The 18,668-nt window shown below is 41.5% G+C and overlaps 1 protein-coding gene across 3 annotated transcripts; it reads right to left on the bottom strand.

The window, feature by feature from the left end:
- Window positions 1-231: 231 nt before the first annotated feature.
- LOC138964222 (splicing factor 45-like) lies at window positions 232-15,021 on the bottom strand. Of its 3 annotated transcripts, none has more exons than XM_070336123.1 (13): window positions 14,900-15,021; window positions 13,588-13,661; window positions 13,173-13,246; window positions 12,447-12,536; window positions 10,928-11,133; window positions 10,158-10,252; window positions 9,468-9,530; window positions 8,742-8,781; window positions 7,358-7,509; window positions 6,782-6,870; window positions 6,115-6,213; window positions 2,634-2,706; window positions 232-873 (listed from the first exon to the last, which is right to left on the bottom strand). In XM_070336123.1, the coding sequence occupies exons 1-13, from the start codon at window positions 15,004-15,006 to the stop codon at window positions 767-769; spliced, it is 1,269 nt and encodes a 422-aa protein (XP_070192224.1). In that variant the 5' UTR covers window positions 15,007-15,021; the 3' UTR covers window positions 232-766. The 3 variants fall into 3 exon arrangements, with proteins under 3 accessions (XP_070192224.1, XP_070192223.1, XP_070192222.1); XM_070336122.1 differs by having other exon boundaries at window positions 234-873; window positions 13,588-13,667; window positions 14,900-15,019; XM_070336121.1 differs by having other exon boundaries at window positions 234-873; window positions 13,588-13,674; window positions 14,901-14,948.
- Window positions 15,022-18,668: the final 3,647 nt, after the last annotated feature.

Genomic DNA, 18,668 nt, shown 5'->3' with positions numbered 1-18,668 from the left:
CAGTAGTTCACTCTCCTGTGGCCTTGCCTGAAAATATCACACCCTTGCTCTAAACACACAGAACAAATGTGCTAGGCTGATGTGTTGTTCATTAATGCCAGTTTCAAACAAAAACAAAATCTAAGAATGATCACTGGTTTTTTTTTTTTTATCAAAACGCATTTTATGTTCTTAATTTCTTGTGTACTGAAATGAGCTACATTTTTAAACAACTAACACACACACACACACACACTGGGATGCACACAGACACACATAAAACAAAATTCACTGACAAGTGGAAACAATGCTCTGCAAATATACTGATAATTATTCCCTTTACTTTCAATTCAGCCTACAATCATCAACATTTTTTAAATACAATAGGTCTCTTGGCTTCTTAATAGCTTATTTTCCAATTCATTGTAACTTTGTCTGGTCCTAAATCGCCAGCATTTAACAATGTATTGTGTGCTTAGCAAGTTCATCAATATAATACAACAGCCACTACAAGACTAAAAGGTCAAACAAGGCAATACATGAATTTCTTATATATTGGCATGAATGTTATCAGATTCTTTTCTTTTTTCTGCATGAGAATATTCATGCATACAGTAAAATTATACAACATACTAAGAACACTTAATTTATTATATTCTTCAACAGTTCATCTGCAATGTTTTATTTTTGGGGAGAAAAGTATTCAATAATTCATACCACTGATTCACACCATCGCAAGCACACACACTCAAAGGCATACACATACACACACGCATGTATAACAGAATCACTCCACTGGACTGATCAGATCTAATCTGCGGAATTTATCCAAGTTGTAAAAGCTCCCTCGGACGATGCGTCCACCAAAGTAGCGCCCATTCAGATCAACAACAGCTGTAGAAGAAACAAAAAAGTTGTCATCAACTAGTACAGTAGTACCTGCAAAGTTTGGACCCTCCCATGAGAGGACACCTCCCTGAGAAGGACACCTGTTGTCCTTGTTTCTATCTATCACAGTATACCTGTCATGACAGCCCACCTGCTATGTAGGGACACTTGGCTAGTCCCAAGGGTGTCCTGTCATCGCAGGTACCACTGTACATAGTCTGTGCTATGTACCGGTACATGAGGTATGTGAAAAGCACTGATGACTAGGTACAAATCTTCCAGATATCAAGAGATGACTGTGTGTGGGGCTAAGCTTGCAAGGTTTCATTAATAAAATCTCAGTACGTCTAGGGGCATGAAAAAAAATTGTACAAATCACAGCATTGGAGCAATCAATATCACAGTGTACGGTAATCTAATGTATCGTGCAACAATAAGGATTTTTTTTTTTTAACATTATACTTTGTAGGAAACAATTAGTGAGATGTGTTTTTACCCCGCCATTAAGGCAGCCATACGCCGCTTTCGGAGGAAGCATGCTGGATATTTTCGTGTTTCTATAACCCACCGAACTCTGACATGGATTACAGGATCTTTTCCGTGCGCACTTGGTCTTGTGCTTGCGTGTACACACACGAAGGGGGATAAGCCACTAGCAGGTCAGCACATAAGTTGACCTGGGAGATTGGAAAAATCTCCACACTTAACCCACCAGGCGGCCGCGACCGGGATTCGAACCCTCGACCTTCCGATTAAGAGGCCGACGTCTTACCACCGCGCCACAGCGCCCGTCTATCTCCACTAGCTAAGTTACCCTTTCCCCACAAAGGAATCATATCCTTGGCACAAAGGGTCAAAAATCCCAAAAATAAGCCCTTAAAAAAAATATGCCCATATTTTTGAAAATATGCCCATATTTTTGAAAATAAGCCGTTATTTCTATAAATATTTACAGCCATAAGGAAATAAGGGCATAATGAAATAAGGCCTTATTTCTGTTAAGGCCTTACTGAAATAAGGCCTTATTTCTGTTATGACCTTAAAAAAATAAGCCCTTAAAAAAAATATGCCCATAAAAAAATAAGCCCTTAAAATAAATATGCCCATATTTTCCTGCGCATCGCTACTGCGCATCCGGACATTCGAAAGCGCGCACAAACTCGCCTCTCGTTCAAAACATCCGTCATAACATCAAGCGGATACAGCATGGCTTCACGCATTCGAAAGCGCGCACAAACTTGCCAAAACCCCAATTCTCTCGCAATTTGCAATTTCAGCACAAATTCTTCTCAAAAATTCATCACGATCTCTGAACCCCCCATTCGCCATGTTTCTTATGAGATCTCTGCGCATGAGCGGCGCAGCCGAATTCTATTCAGCTTCATGATTGGTCAAAAAAATAAGGCCTTATTTTTTTATGCCCTTATTTTGTATGCCCATATTTTTATATGCCCTTATTTTGTTATGCCCTTATTTTTATTAAGGCCTTACAGAAAGTAAGGCCTTATTTTCAAATAAGGGCTTATTTTTGTATGCCCATATTTTTTTAAGGGCTTAAAGATTGAAGGCCTTAATAATGGAAAATAAGGCCTTATTTTAGAAATAAGGGCTTATTTTCAAAAATATGGGCATATTTTCAAAAATAAGGCCTTATTTTTTTAAGGGCATATTTTTTGGATTTTTGACCCTTTGTGCCAAGGATAGAATCATGAAATGTGTTACTGACATGTGATATATGACGCCATGTCCATTCCTTTTAGGCTTACCTTTTATTGCTGATTCCATTCTGTCAAACTCAATAAAGATCCGAACAGCCTCTTCCTCCACTACATCAGGGACCTGTAAAAAAATAGCATTAAAATGAAATCAAACAGAATATTTCTGCCGTGTGTTGACAAAACCGACTAAGTCCACTGAGGCTACTTCCGAGAAAAACGACTTTTACTGTTTGATAAAATGTCTCAAAAGTGATGATTATCTAGATCAAACCACCGAGATAATAAGATAAATAGCATTAATTTACGTTTAAAACCCGATTTTCATAATAATCTGATAGTTAGATGGTTTTGGTTTTGTTGGGCATTTTGTGGACTTACTTGGTTTTACCACTTTTCCCCCCAACATCAGATCTAACAAAAAATGCGCAGATCTAAGCAAGCGGACTTACTTGGTTTTACCAGAATATTTGGAAGAAGAATTGTCAAGAGAAATGACAAAACAGTGAAAATAACACTACGAATTTGCACAAGATGGAAAGAGAGAGTGAGAGAGAGGAGAGAGAGCAGGGGGGGGGGGGGGGGGGGGGGGGGGGGGGCGGGAGGGAGGGATGGAGGGAGAGAGAGAAATAAAGGGAGGGAGGGAGATAGAGAGATGGAAAAAGGGGTGGAGAGAGGAAGGTGAGAGGGAGGGGGGGGGGGGGAAGAGAGCTATGGAGGGAGAGATAAATGGGGTGGAAGAGAGATATAGGAATGGACCGAGGGAGGGGGGGGGGGATGGATTGAGTGAGAGGGAAGGGAGGAGGGAGGGAGAGAGAGGAAGGAAAGGAGGAAGGAAAGGAGGGAGGGAGAGAGGAAGGGAGAGAGGAAGGAAGAGAGAAAAAGAGAGGGAGGGAGAGACTTAGTGGGATTGAGGGAGGGAGGAAAGAAGAGGGAGAGAGTGGGAGAGAGGGAGGGAGGGAGGGAAAGAAATAGTGGGATGGAGAGAGAGGAGGGAGGGAGCGAGAGAAGGGGAGGGAGTGAGATAGGGAGGGAGGAAGAAGAGGGGGGGGGAGGAAGTGTGGGAGGGATGGAGGTAGGGAGAGAGGGATGGAGGTAGGGAAAGAGAGGGGAGAGAGAGAAGAGAGGGGAGGGAGGGAGGGAAAGAGATAGTGGGATGGAGGGAGAGAGAGAGGAGGGAGGGAGGGAGTGAGAGAGGGGGGAGGGAGATAAGGAGGGAGGAAGAGAGTAGGAGGGGGAGAGAGGGGGGAGGGAGGGAGAGAAAGAGAGTGGGATGGAGGGACAGAGGGGAGGGAGAGAGAGGGAAGGAGGGAGGTACTGTGGAGAAAAGTCGAATGTTGGCGGTAGGGAGAGAGGGATGATGGAAGAGAGGGAGGAGGAGAGAGCGAAAGGGAAGGAGGGATAGAGAGAATGCTGGAGGGAGGGAAATTGAGAGAGGGAGGAAGAGGGAGAGAGATAGCGAGAGAGGTAGGGAGGGATAGAAAAAGAGATGGAGGGAGGGAGGGAGAGAGGGAGACAAGGATCGTCAGGTGAATCATATAGAGAAGAAAAATGTTGGAAATAAAACGTCATAAGGTGACGTCATTATGTCTCGCTTTATGGAATGACGTCATTTGTGTGTTCTAAACTTTAAATGACGTCATTTGTGAGTTCTAAACTTAAAATGACGTCTTTTCTGTATGAGTCCTCTGAAAGAATTTTGAAACTACCATTACACGAAAATTGGGAAACCCTTGGACTTACTTGGTTTTGTCAAAACATTCATGCACACTTAAAAAGTTGTTTTTACACCCCCGGTATAGGGGTGTGTATAGGTTTCGGTCGATGTGTTTGTTTGTTTGTTTGTGTGTGTTTGTTTGTTTGTTTGTTTGTTTATTTGTTTGTGTGTTTGTTTGTTTGTTTGTTTGTGTGTTTGTTTGTGTTCGCAAGTAGATCTCAAGAATGAACGGACCGATCGTCACCAAACTTGGTGAACAGGTTCTATACATTCCTGAGACGGTCCTTACAAAAATTGGGACCAGTCAAACACACGGTTAGGGAGTTATTGGTGGATTTTGGTTTTTTGGGGGATCAACTACGACATAACTCTTCCTTATCTTCTCCATGTTTTCAGCGTTTACCTCCCTTCCTTCGTATGGTGCACTATAGCATGAGGGGCATCTTCGGATATTCCCGGCGTTCTGTTACTATTTTTAGAAGGTCACCGCAGTGTCCAGAACGTAAATTGGACCCGTAAATTATCCTCACTGTAAAAGTGCAAAGGTCGAATCAATTTATAGCCACGCGAAAAATACACTCTCATCTATCTCTATATATTTATACAATAGATATAGATATATATATACGGCTTCTCTGTGTGTGTGTGTGTTTGAGTGTGTCTGTAGAAAACACCTGTGTATTGCACAGTTCTGTTTGTGATGTGGTACCTAGGGCGTCGTCGACAAGTATGGGACTCGACATGATATGATCAGGAATGGCATTATGGCCCCTGAATCATGTTCGTGCTGTTCCCATTCCACGAGTCTGGAAGGGACCTTGACGGGTCCATGGTTCGAAGCCGGCGTACAGTGCGCCACTCAAGCCGGGTATTCGGCTCTACTTGCTACCCGGCTAAGCGGCAGATACACCCCGGACAAAATCTGGTCGATGAGATATTTCAATACCTGCTCTCAGCGCGCAGCGCAAACCGATTTTTGTTGTTTTTTTGTTTGTGTTCGCATATAGATCTCAAGAATGAACGGACCGATCGTCACCAAACTTGGTGAACAGGTTCTATACATTCCTGAGACGGTCCTTACAAAAATTGGGACCAGTCAAACACACGGTTAGGGAGTTATTGGTGGATTAAGATTCTACAAGGACTTATAGAGGGACATATTAATGGTCAAAGGGAAATAACCTTCTCAGTTGGTGGCAGTGAGAATGGTAAGGACGGGGGTGTTTTTCCTACCTCGGAGGAATTTCTTGTTGGTTGTAGACTTACTTGTTCATATCTGCTTATCAAAGCACTCTAAAAAGTAGAAATTAACACAAAAGATGCGCATTGATTTCTTCTTTGATGAACAAAAAATATCATTTTTGAAAAAAATGGACTTACTCGGTTTTGTCAGCACACGGCAGATTTATCATGTACATGTAGCAGAAAACAAACAGTTGAATGAATGCCAAGGGCATAAATTGTCTCCCTTAGACCATAAACTTTCCCAAAATGACACAAGATGAATTTCCTATTGCACTCAAACTAAATCTTTACAGATGAATGCATAGCAAAGTCTTCATTTCCTGATGAATGTCAAAGGCACAAATTGTCTACCTTTAACCATGAGCTTTCTCTCAATTTTATGTGAAAACTGTTTTTTGTACAGAAGTTGAATGTCATGTTGTATTCAAACACAATCTTCACTGGCAATTTCATAACAAACGTTCATTTCATCATTATTGAAATTGCACACACACACAAACACACACATAATGTGTATCCCTCTCCAAAATTTCTTGTTGTTTGCATACAACTTTACTGGTCAAAACATACCTCATATATGACGACTTTGGTCACCTTGCCGTACTTGGTACACTCTTCAGCAGTCTCGGGCTCCAATTCCTCATCCACTTCGCCTGGCCCTACCATGTTCTGAGCACATACAAACACAAATTGATGAAATCACTGAAACCGGGCAGCCACCCGCCAATACTTTCTCCTTTACTCCCCAAAAATATGGACACCCACACCACCATAAAACCCCTCCCCCACTTCCAAAAATTCAACCTAAAACACCTTGGGGTATAAAACATTCAGTCACAACACTGGAAAGTATGCATGCTTGGTCTACCAAAGACAAAAGCAGTACCAAGTTATCACAGTCTATGCAAAATGTCAAATGTCATGTTGATTGAAAAGCTTTAGCTCTCTCAGACACACCAAAACAACAAACAAAACAAATCTCAGATTAAAAAGTAACCACTACATAAAATCTGGCCAAAAATCTTCAGACTACCACCTCAAACACACACAAGACAACAGACAGTACATAAGATGATAAAGTTAATGTCAATGGCCAAAAATCTTCAGACACACAATACAACAGGCAGTACATAAGATGATAGAGTTGACGTCAATGGACATGAATCGTCAGTCTAATACCTAACACACACAATTCAATCATTATCAGCAGGACTAAAAAGCCTGACTAGAAACTCACTGTTAACATGATGACCTTGGATGGGTTCTTCATGATATTTGTGTTGGACGATGGCTCCTTGAAGGCAAGTGATTCTGGAATAAGGGAAACTGGAAAAAAATAGTCATCAGCAAATTGAAATACAGACGAGCAGAAATGACTTATGTTTGTTGACAAGAACTACAGTTGAAACACCCTTTTAAGACCCTACAATTTAAGACTTTCCCCCTTTTCAGATCTTCATGTCTCTGCTTTTCTGTTCATAGCCTGTGTAAATCTACCCTTTTAACACAAACAAAGTTTTAGGACCTGATGAATTCATGCTTTTTGATGGAGGATTCCATTGCACCAATCAACTACTGAACTCGCAAAAGACAAGACTCTCGAAAGCAAGACTTTCAATTTTTTTCATTGGTGCATGTCCTAAAGGGTGCAGATGCATTATCGGACCACACACACACACACAAACAAATACACACGCACGCACGCAGACAACCAGATGCATTTTTCAGACTTCACACACACACACACCCACACGCACACAGACATGCAATGTAACTTCTGTTGCTCAACACACAAAATGACAATGTCACAAACCCTTGGGCAGATCCTTTTCGTGAATAATTTTGCCGCCTCTTTTGCTGGTTTTCTCCACGTACAATGCTGTGCTCATTCCCTGCTCACTCTTGCCCAACCCTTGGCCCTCTCGGTAGCCATATTTTGCCATGATTTTGGTGGCCACAGAATTCCTGTAAAAACAAATCAATAAATAGTTCAACAGAATGAAATTTATTTGCAGCGTGACATTCTTTAAATTTCTCTGGACTTTCGTTTTTAACTTCCTAATGTTAGTGCATCATATGCAGAAGGACCCACATTTTAAATTCCACCTTTAAGAAGCCCAGTTTCCAGATTTGTGCTGATGATGGATACAAATTGACTTCCATCTTCTCAACCTCATCAGGCTGCGTACTGGCCACAACAGGCTCAATGCTCACATGAACCGAAAGTTCAAGCTGGCGCCATCACCAACCTGTGCCTGCGGTCAAGAAGACCAAACAGCGGAACACATCTTACAGCGATGTCCCTTACTAGATGAGGAACGAAAAGAAGTGTGGCCGTCACCAACTCCCTTGCAGACCAAACTATACGGCAGTCGACAGGAGTTGGAGAAAACGACAACATTTATCACCAGTGCTGGACTGATCGTGTAACCTCTGCGAACGCCAAGAAGAAGAAGACTTCCATCTTCAGCCGTCCTTTCAAGACCTGATATTCTCTGGGTGTTGGAGGTCTTAAAAACTGGATTTCACTCTTTATATTTGTCAAAATTGTTAAGTATCTTCTTCTTCTTCTGCGTTCGTGGGCTGAAACTCCCACGTACACTAATGTTTTTTTTGCACGAGTGGAATTTTACGTGTATGAACGTTTTTTACCCCGCCATTTAGGCAGCCATACGCCGTTTTCGGAGGAAGCATGCTGGGTATTTTCGTGTTTCTATAACCCACCGAACTCTGACATGGATTACAGGATCTTTTTCGTTGCGCACTTGGTCTTATGCTTGCGTGTACACACGGGGGTGTTCGGACACCGAGGAGAGTCTGCACACAAAGTTGACTCTGAGAAATAAATCTGGGGACGAACTCACGCTGACAGCGGCCAACTGGATACAAATCCAGCGCGCTACCGACTGAGCTACATCCCCGCCCCCAATTGTTAAGTATAATGTCCACACTGCTATAAAATTTGAGCGCAAACAGGGTGTGGGGGTTTGTGGGTGGTGGCGACTGAAAAGACAGATGCGGTCGGAGTCAGGAAATGAATGGAAGAATGAAAAGAAAAAGAAAGAAAAAAAGAAACTGCATCATAGTTTTATCACTTTGTTCTTACGTTTACCCGACACGTTACTAAAAACATAAAAAACTTGATTTTTGCATCCCCCAACTGTACCTCCGTATTATAAAGAAGATCAATAACTCACAGCATATTCATCCCTTCTGGCTTGTCCACACTGGCAGAACCTGAAGATTGTACAGCAAAGAACATATAAATAATCAGAACAAACAATATTAACTTCACAGTGTTGTTCTCAGATTCGAAGGACACTAGGTCAGTTCGACCTGAATTAAAAATATGTATACATCCAAATGTCCTGGCGACACAAATATTTTACTGTCAAACTTCCGACAAAATCATTTGCAGCAGAGTAGAGTACAAGGAAGAACCATCCAACGTGATATATTTTGGAGTAAACCAGTAGAAAACACAAACAGTCTTTAATGAGACATCATGACAAAACTAGCACGGAAATGCTAAAAAAAAACCAAAAAAACAGAAAGAGGATCAACAGTTGAAGTCAAGATTGCACAGAAACAGAACTACTATTTTGAAAATCTTTCATTGCCAACAACATGTAATAGATTTTAAAAAATTAAATAAAATAAAAACTGTTGCAACAAGTCTACTTTACATTTCAACAATTGTTCAACTCTTCGTTGGAGTAAATATATCTGTCGATACAAATGCTCCAAAGAATGTGAGCATGGTGTGCGTGTGTGTGTTTGCATATATGTATGTGTGTATGCAGCAGCTCCTATTAATTGCAATCATGTGAACTAATACGCATGCATGTGTGAGTGTGGCAAGTTTTGAGTGTTCTCAAGTTTTATGCACGATCACTCAAAGGTTAACTGCTACATGTACTCACCTTTCACTTCTGTGTCTTCCAAAACAGATGGCGGTGGTGCAATTGCTGCTCCTCCTCCTCCCCCTGAAATGTAAATATTTAATAAATGAATCCAAGGCACACTCCTACAAAAAAAAACTAAAATAGAGCAGGTACTTGAAAAATGATCCGAAGCAGCACTCCAGAAACAATGACTTTATATCACTGATCAGGCATTTGAAACTACAGTGGCACCTGCTAGGTGAGGCCCATCGAATTACAGGACATCTCCCATGAAAGGAGACCTTGGTTTGGCCCTACATGTATCATCTTGACCAAAGCATACCTGTCATAATACAGGCCACTTGCAATGTAGCAAGACGTTTGGCTGGTCCCGAAGGTGAGCCTTTACCACAGGTACCACTGTAGTAAGAAGTTAACAACCGTCAATAAGGCATGTAAGTTGTAATCAATTAAAAAAAGCCTTCACAACTGAGAACATAAAACGATATGCAATACAGGTGAAACCAAGCTATTCCAGGACAATTTATCAACTTCTTATTCAATTATTACAATGAAATCTCTGTTAAAGACCTCCAAATACCACCACCCCCCTCCCCCCCCCCCCCCCCCCCCCCCTCTTTCCCTTTCCTTTTGACTTAAAAAAGAAGGAGCACTGATGCAGCAGGTCTCTCCCGCTCTCTGTATTGAAGGAGAAACTCATAGTCATACCTCTACTTCTGTCGATCTCCTCTTCCTCCTCTTCTTCTTTCCGTTTTCGCATGCTGTCAAGTTCCTTTCCATCCCCTGGGCCTCGCTTCTGACGTCTACACACAAAATCAACAGTTATAAATGTTCTAAAAATAAATGATCAAATCCACACACACAAAAACTGGCAAAAGCAATCAGATCAAACGCACAAGATTTCCCCATTTGTAACGTGCATTACTTTGTTCCCTGGTGTGCTTATTTTTAATCCACCCTGTCTTCCATTTTGAAATCTAACTTTTATCTTCCCGAATATATAAATGTTATTTTATTTTCCTGGACGACAATCATCGTTATCACCATCAACACTTCCTGACAAACTGAGTACCGCTTCTGCGTTTATGGGCTACAGCTTTTACATGTACTCTGGGTTTTTATTTGGCACGAGTGGGATTTTATGATTCTGCCTGTTTTTTCACAGCCATTTTAGGCAGTCATTCTCCCTCTTCAAGAGGATTCATGCTGGGTGTTATCATGCTACTATAATCCACCAAACTCTGACAGGGATCATAGGATTTTTGTCTGTGAATGTTTGGTCTTGTGCTTGTGTGTACACAAAAAGGGGGATAAGGCACTAGCAGGTCTGCACACAATTCGACCTGTGATATAAAAAGAAATCTCCATTCGTAACCCAACAGATGTAGCCAGGATTCGAACCTTGCACCTTTAAACTTGAAGGCCGATGCCCATCCCACTAGGCTATTGCACCTGTCAAACAGGGCTTATAACAATACCTTTCCTCGTTGTCTTTTCGTCTCTCCTCGTCCTTCTTCTCTTTCTTTTTCTTCACCAGTTCTTCATATTCATTGGGCACCAGTGGGTTGTATTCATCTGCCACGCCAGTGAAGGAAGGAATGGCCTCAGAGGCGATAAAAGGGGCAGAAATTCCAAGAGATGCCGGGCTCATACTCATACCCATAGCTGCGGCTGCTCTCTCAATCTAAAAAGAAAGCAAATATATTGATGTAGAGATTAAATTCAGTGCCTACTCAGTTAATTTCCTTTTTTTGTGGTCTCATTATTATTTGTATGTATGTCCACTACAAAGACCATAGACAAACTTGCAAATGTTTTGTTTTGTCTATAATAACATTCCATGAACTAGCCTTTCTTTTCGTTTGATGCTGAAGCCAGCAAGTTTTAATTCAGCAAGGGCAACTTACAGCGCAGTCATTTTGAAAAACACTTTTGCGCTTATTCAGCGGTCAAGAAAAAAGATTACTTGGATACTGTCAACTGAGAGCCTCAGTGATCCCAATAGATTTCTTTCCCTTTGTGATCAACACATGTTGTTGAAACAATGTTCAAACAACATTACGCTTTCAGGCTTGTTTCAAAGCCAATAGAAATGATTGTTGAAAGGTGGCGCTAGTCATAGGCAACACCCTTGATGTGTTCACCGAGTCCTGTCTTTGCAGCACCAACAACAAAAGGCATAACGTCTAAACAGACCGTGAAATTGTGAGTTTTCCCACATGATACAATTGGGTGGACTGGGTGGCCGAGTGGTAACGCACTTGCGCTCGGAAGCGAGAGGTTGCGAGTTCAACCCTGGGTCAGGGCGTTAGCAATTTTCTTCCCCCCTTTCCTAACCTAGGTGGTGGGTTCAAGTGCTAGTCTTTCGGATGAGACGAAAAACCGACGTCCCTTCGTGTACACTACATTGGGGTGTGCACGTTGAAGATCCCACGATTGACAAAAGGGTCTTTCCTGGCAAAATTGTATAGGCATAGATAAAAATGTCCACCAAAATACCTGTGTGACTTGGAATAATAGGCCGTGAAAAAGTAGGATATGCGCCGAAATGGCTGCGATCTGCTGGTCGATGTGAATGCGTGATGTATTGTGTAAAAAAATTCCATCTCACACGGCATAAATAAATCCCTGCGCCTTGAATATGTGCGCGATATAAATTGCATAAAAAAAAAAATAAAAAAAAAAAATCCCTGCGCTTAGAACTGTACCCACGGAATACACGCGATATAAGCCTCATATTGATTGATTGATTGATCAATTGGCCCACATAGTGAGATGGAACTGTTATGTGAACAAAAGGAAACACCTCTGATGGCGGACAATGTAACTTTAATGTGTACCCACCTGTAATCACAGACTCAATTTCATTATGCTGTCAATGCCATGATACGGGCGAACGTATACCCTTTCCAACCAGCAAATCCCCCCCCCCCCCGATAAAAACTGGCCATATATTCAAAGCTCCAGTGCAGCAAAATAAAAATGGTTCCTACTTACTTTTCCTGTTTGAAGATTGAAGCTGAGAGGCCCATCATCTGTTCGACTCTTCAGATCAACCACTGGCGCTAGAACACTCTGTCGTTGTCTCTGTTTTGCAGATCAGGGAAAACGTTTTACTAAGGCAAAATATACCAAGACCATATCCAGTATACAATGTATGCGTTCCAAAAGCAGTAAATTCTCTCGGATATGGTGACAAATTACTTTTATGAAAACTGGTGGATGAATGTCTCTTTGTAAATTGTATATCTACTTATAGATTACTGGAAGTAAATGCATACCCAACTAACACACATATTACTGATGTAACATAAGAGATTAGAAGTTTATTGCTCATGCAACCTCATCCCAATTTTACATTTGTATACATTTACCAAAAATAATTACAACTACCTGCCCTCAAACCATAAGAGACACTGTTCCCTTTTAATCATTTGAAATGCTGTACTCATCACTCAATTCTCAACAAAGTACAGAGGAACCCCCCTTTCAGACACCCCAATTTAAGACTTCCTCCTTTGCAAAACCCTCCATTCTCGGATGTTGTGTTCATAATCTCTGTAAATTTACCTCCAATTTAAGACTCAGTCAATTTCAACAGGATGTCTTCAAAGGGGTCAATTATATAGTGATGCACCCTCTCCAGATGTTAGATTTGAATGTTTATTAATATATTTCTGTGAACATTATATTCTGAAGCATGCAGTAGAGACTGAACATTACCTTGTTCTGAACGAGTAACGCCTTCTTGGCCTGAAGTTGTGACTGAAGTAGCTTGTACCCTGGAGACCAGCCAGCTGAAAAGAACAGATAAGGTAAGGAAAGGTAAGGTAAGATGAACACACACATCACAGGTAACAGTGTAGGTGTTAGTTTCACTGCATACTTGAGCCTCATCCTCCCCTTGGGAAAGTTATTAAGTTTACTGCCATTGCAACCAGTTCAGAGAGAAAGAGGGCAGTACAATTACTGCAGAATCTATCTCGTTCTTCTTTTTTTATCACAAAGTTTCAGTTCTTGCGTTAAAGCAAGAGTTTTAATGACCTGGCAGGTATTACACTTACTGGTGTTTGAGGTAATTTTAAAAGTAATTAATATTGTGTAAACTATAAGTATAATGAAAATGACGTGAACTCACGGACAGTTTTGGTGCTGCTGGTGGTCTCCTTGTTGTCAATGTCCAGTCCATCATACAAAGACATGGCGCTCACTCTGCAACTTTCACAACAAAAATAATTAAATGAATAAATCTCATAAATGTTGCTCGTATAGTCGAACCTTTCCTGGTGACCACCTCTCAATAACAACCACCTGCCAAAAATGACCACAACAAAGGCTCCCTGACAATTTTTTTTATATACAATTCACCTTTCCATAGCAACCCTCTGTCTATAACGACTTATTTTGGTCGTTCCCTTGGGTGCATGGTCTTTATTGACAGGATTCACTGTACTACCAATTGCATTCACTGATTCAGTGATGACTGACTCGGAATGGAATCAATGACTTATGAGCTTGCGATCTTTGATCTCACATGCTATGCTAAGTCGGAGATAAAGCTGGTTAAAAATTGTTTTGTTAAAGTATGGTGATTTGAACCCCAGACTTCCCGTACCATGGCCTGGAGCGCTACACTGAGTTATAATGTAGACCTAACTGTCAATGTGAGCACAAATAGGAGGGTCTATTTCAAGAGCTACTGGTGACTGCAGGTTTCGGAACCGGACTTGTCGGTTCTTGAGCCACTCCGAAAACTAATTATACAAACTGGGGTGTTTGGAACTAAAAACTAGGATCCCAATAGACCCTATCGGTATTCCAAGCTCTCGTAATCTCTCGCAAGCTTCAGAGCATAGCAAAGCATGCGGTACAGCGATCTCGTGCGAGCTGCACAAGCGAAGGTTCGAAGTTCTCGCGATGTTCAAAACATAACAAAGAGCGTGTCTCGCGAGAGCTGCTCAGATACCGAAAAGGTCTATTCCAAAAGCATGGTTGCACTTCTGACTCATTTGATTTAGTGATTTACAAATTCAATACACATATCATGTGAGTTGTTTCTTTCTTTCTTTCTTTATTTGGTGTTTAACGTCGTTTTCAACCACGAAGGTTATATCGCGACGGATGTGAGTTGTGACATAAATGATAAACAAACATCTGAAAACAGGAAACAGATAACACATTTTTTTTAAAGTCACAGAATGACCCAAAAGACAGAATAAACAGTGTTTTTACATTTCGTCAAGTTTTGATTGTATTATCTTTTACTTTTCAGGGCACCACGATAGCAGAGCAAGTTGCCAAGTAACTTGACTTCGTGCACATAATGTGTGCACACGTACACGAAAACCTCTATCATTTTGAAAGAAAACTCGTCAAAATTGTGCACACTACAGAATATGCTGCGATTCACAAGTATGCGTCAAACATAAAACAATAACACAGGTTATTACCTCCTGAAAACAGATGAAGAAACAACCGGAAGCTCCGATTCAGAAACAGGACGAATTTCCGGTAGAGTAAGACGCGCGTAAGTCTTACTTGATAAAGACATCAACATTATTCACTCCCGCTTTTCTGATGGCAGCAGTTTTCAATTGTCATTGAAAATACATTAAAAGAGTGCTACGCAGAAAACCAAGTTATGACACAGCTGTAACCTGCAACAGGGGCGGAGCAGTTAAGCCGGAGGGGGAGAGGGGGAGGGGGGGGGGTTACAACCAGGGGTCCGGGGTTGAGGCTGAAGAGTTTCAGCTATTTTATGAACAATTTATGGCTTATCCTTGATTTTAAACATGATCAACTGGTGTCAGCAGCCACTCATTATTTATTTTAAAGTTAGTATTAAATCATTTTTTTTGACAGCCGGGGGGGGGGGAAGGGGGTCCGGAACCCCTGTAATCCCCCCCCCCCCCCCCCCCCCCCCCCCCCCCCCCCCCCCTAATCCGCCCCTGTGCAAGACCGTATAGATCCTACGGTACAAAAGCAAAGGGAAGCAATTCATACAAGGAAGCTCAAAGAGTGGTTATTTCCCGTAGACCGATGTGCTGCCCAGACACAAGGCTGGCAGTGGCATAGGGCATGAAGGGTGTGGATGAATGATCTGCACGCACGCACACACACACACGTGTGCGCGTAAAAAAACATCAAGAACAAAACACATACAGCACGCCCAACCCCATTCTCTTCACCACACTAGAGATTGCCAGTCACCCATGTCTTGTTTTTCATCCTCCTTTAATTTCATTGTGAGAGTGTGTGTGTATATTTGTTGTGGGTTATTTTTCTCCCAATTTACTGCTTATTGCAAGTGTACACATACACACACTGATGCACACTCTCGCACATGACAGTGACAAATACAGAGACAGAGAGGGATAAATTAAGAGAGAGCTAGGATGTCAAACACACTTAAATCGCAATTATAAGTTCCTTTTATTATTTGCATGAAGCACCACCTAATTGCAAGGCAGACAACATTAACCACACACACACCCAGTCTCTCACTCCTGCATCACAGCAAAAGCCTTCATCCACCCTGCTTAGTTAGTGAACAACTATACTACGTACGCTAAATAATCTATACCCTTCTCTGCCATTTTAAGGAATCCATGAACGACACTGAAGATTTGACAATTCGCCAAATTACCACTTTCCAATCGAGAGACGTGCCTTACGCCTGTCCTTAACTGGGCAAAATCGAGTATGCGGAGAACACTTCACAAAGCTGGCCGCACGAAGATTTAGCACTGCATGAGTTTTCTGTAAAAAGACTTCGCGAAGTCGACTTCGCTCTCCTTGTAAGGACCGCCTTTACCTTTTCACAAACACAATCACATAAGACTCATGATTATTGAGATTCATTTCCAGCATGTGGTTACGGAAAGTGTTTATTTTTATACTGATACGCATTGTGCAGGGATCGATCGAACCCGGTCCGTCTGCGAGAGAGATATACGTTCTCTAACCACAATGTCTCTAGGGCTCTCAATGGAGGAAATAATATTGTGACAGATGCAGAGTATACTCAACCAGCGACTCTCGATCTCCTCCATACTGAACACAGAAAGGCTTAACAACATCCTTTTTCACTCATATATATACAGCAATTATTTAGTCTTTTTACATTTAGTCAAGTTTTGACTAAATGTTTTAACATAGAGGGGGAATCGAAACGAGGGTCGTGGTGTATGTGTGTGTGTCTGTCTGTGTGTGTGTGTAGAGCGATTCAGACAAAACTACTGGACCGATCTTTATGAAATTTGACATGAGAGTTCCTGGGAATGATATCCCCGGACGTTTTTTTCTTTTTTTGGATAAATGTCTTTGATGACGTCATATCCGGCGTTTTGTAAAAGTTGAGGCGGCACTGTCACACCCTCATTTTTCAATCAAATTGATTGAAATTTTGGCCCAGCAATCTTCGACAAAGGCCGGACTTCGGTATTGCATTTCAGTTTGGTGGCTTAAAAATTAATTAATGACTTTGGTCATTAAAAATCTGAAAATTGTAAAAAAAAAATTTTTATAAAACGATCCAAATTTACCTTCATCTTATTCTTCATCATTTTCTGATTCCAAAAACATATAAATATGTTATATTTGGATTAAAAACAAGCTCTGAAAATTAAAAATATAAAAATTATGATCAAAATTAAACTTCCGAAATCGTTTTAAAAACTATTCCATCTTATTCCTTGTCGGTTCCTGATTCCAAAAACATATAGATATGATATGTTTGGATTAAAAACACGCTCAGAAAGTTAAAACGAAGAGAGAGGTACAGTAAAGCGTGCTATGAAGCACAGCGCAACCGCTACCGCGCCAAACAGGCTCGTCACTTTCACTGCCTTTTGCACTAGCGGCGGACTACGTTCAGTTTCATTCTGTGAGTTCCACAGCTTGACTAAATGTAGTAATTTTGCCTTACGCGACTTGTTTTTAAATCTGACTGTATCACATGAAAAATACAAGTACATGTATACAACAACAGCAGTGAAAGACTAGAGCCTGTTAATAAAAGCATCCAAACTGAAAGCTTTGATGAATTAAGCCTTGCATGCACCTCTGAATGCACATTAATGTCTATAAGGCATCGGTCTCCCAATCTGCCCCCTCCTCCCCCTAACAAGGTTCCCTCCTCCTATAACAATTTATTGCCTAGCGTCCTCATATGAGGACACCTCGAATTTAGGCATTTCTGTCAGAGCCAATAAGTGAATGACTCATTTTTTTATAACACACATATCAAGGGGGAGTAGTCTGAAGCAAACATTGCGTGCTAGAGTTTCTTCCCATCCATAGCTTCCAGCAGCAGCCATTTTGGATTACACATGTGCTGTGTGAAACCACCAAAACGTCACCACCCAAAAGGTTAGCAAATAACTCTTTCATTCTTTACTTTTTTAATAACATTACATAAGTGAAATTGTTCTTCAATACCATTTTAGAAACTAAGTTTTTCAGTTTGTCTGAATATTTTGTGTTTTAGTGATAATGAGTAATCAAAGCGGCGTCCTCATATGAGGACGCTAGGCACGAACGGTCACAGGTTTTTAGAGTCATTTAGCATGATAGTAACTCAGCATGATAGTCACTCAGTATATTTCTTTCGGCAGATATAGTGTCAATGAAGTGCTGGACATGCTGGAGGAAACCAACTACCTCCATCGAGCAGATGTCTTCATAGAGCCTCCACCAGTGGACACGCTCACGGATGAGGATAGTGGTGATGAAGAAGAGGGTCCGGCTGTTGAAAACCTGAATGGAAGACAGCTGTCAGCAAATGCCTCAGCAACGATTATTGTTCCAGATGGAAGGCCTCAACAACTTTGTCAAGCAACATAGCCTCAGCATTGACGAAAGTATGGTTCCGTACTATGGCCGTCATGGATGCAGACAGTTTATCAGGGGGAAGCCAATACGCTTTGGCTACAAGTTCTGGGTCCTGGCTACCCCTCTTGGATATATGTGGTTCAGCTCGAACCATGCCAAGGTGCGAAAGGCCAGCAGGTTGCCGAGTGTCCAGGATTGGGGATGGGAGGCTCAGTGGTCGTTGATTTGATCTCCAAAATCCAGGGGAATGATGCATACCATCTGACGTTTGACAATCTTTTTACCTCGATGAAACTAGTTGACCATCTGACATCAGAAGGCATCGGATGCACAGGGACAATTAGGTCCAACCGCATGGAAGATTGTCCACTCAAGAACGTCAAAGAC

Source organism: Littorina saxatilis, linkage group LG4 (assembly GCF_037325665.1).
Source record: "Littorina saxatilis isolate snail1 linkage group LG4, US_GU_Lsax_2.0, whole genome shotgun sequence".
Taxonomy (NCBI): Eukaryota; Metazoa; Mollusca; class Gastropoda; order Littorinimorpha; family Littorinidae; genus Littorina; species Littorina saxatilis.
This window is presented reverse-complemented; position numbering and strand designations above follow the sequence as displayed.

What these genes read in the sequence shown, in the direction of transcription:
- LOC138964222 (XM_070336122.1), bottom strand. Translation starts at nt 15,006, where the DNA reads ATGTTGATGTCTTTATCAAGTAAGACTTACGCGCGTCTTACTCTACCG. An exon ending in CGAAAAGACAACGAGGAAAG is followed by an intron (nt 10,253 to 10,927) that starts GTATTGTTATAA and finishes TTTTGTGTGTAG; the next exon opens with ACGTCAGAAGCGAGGCCCAG. An exon ending in CCAAGGTCATCATGTTAACA is followed by an intron (nt 6,214 to 6,781) that starts GTGAGTTTCTAG and finishes GTATGTGCTCAG; the next exon opens with AACATGGTAGGGCCAGGCGA.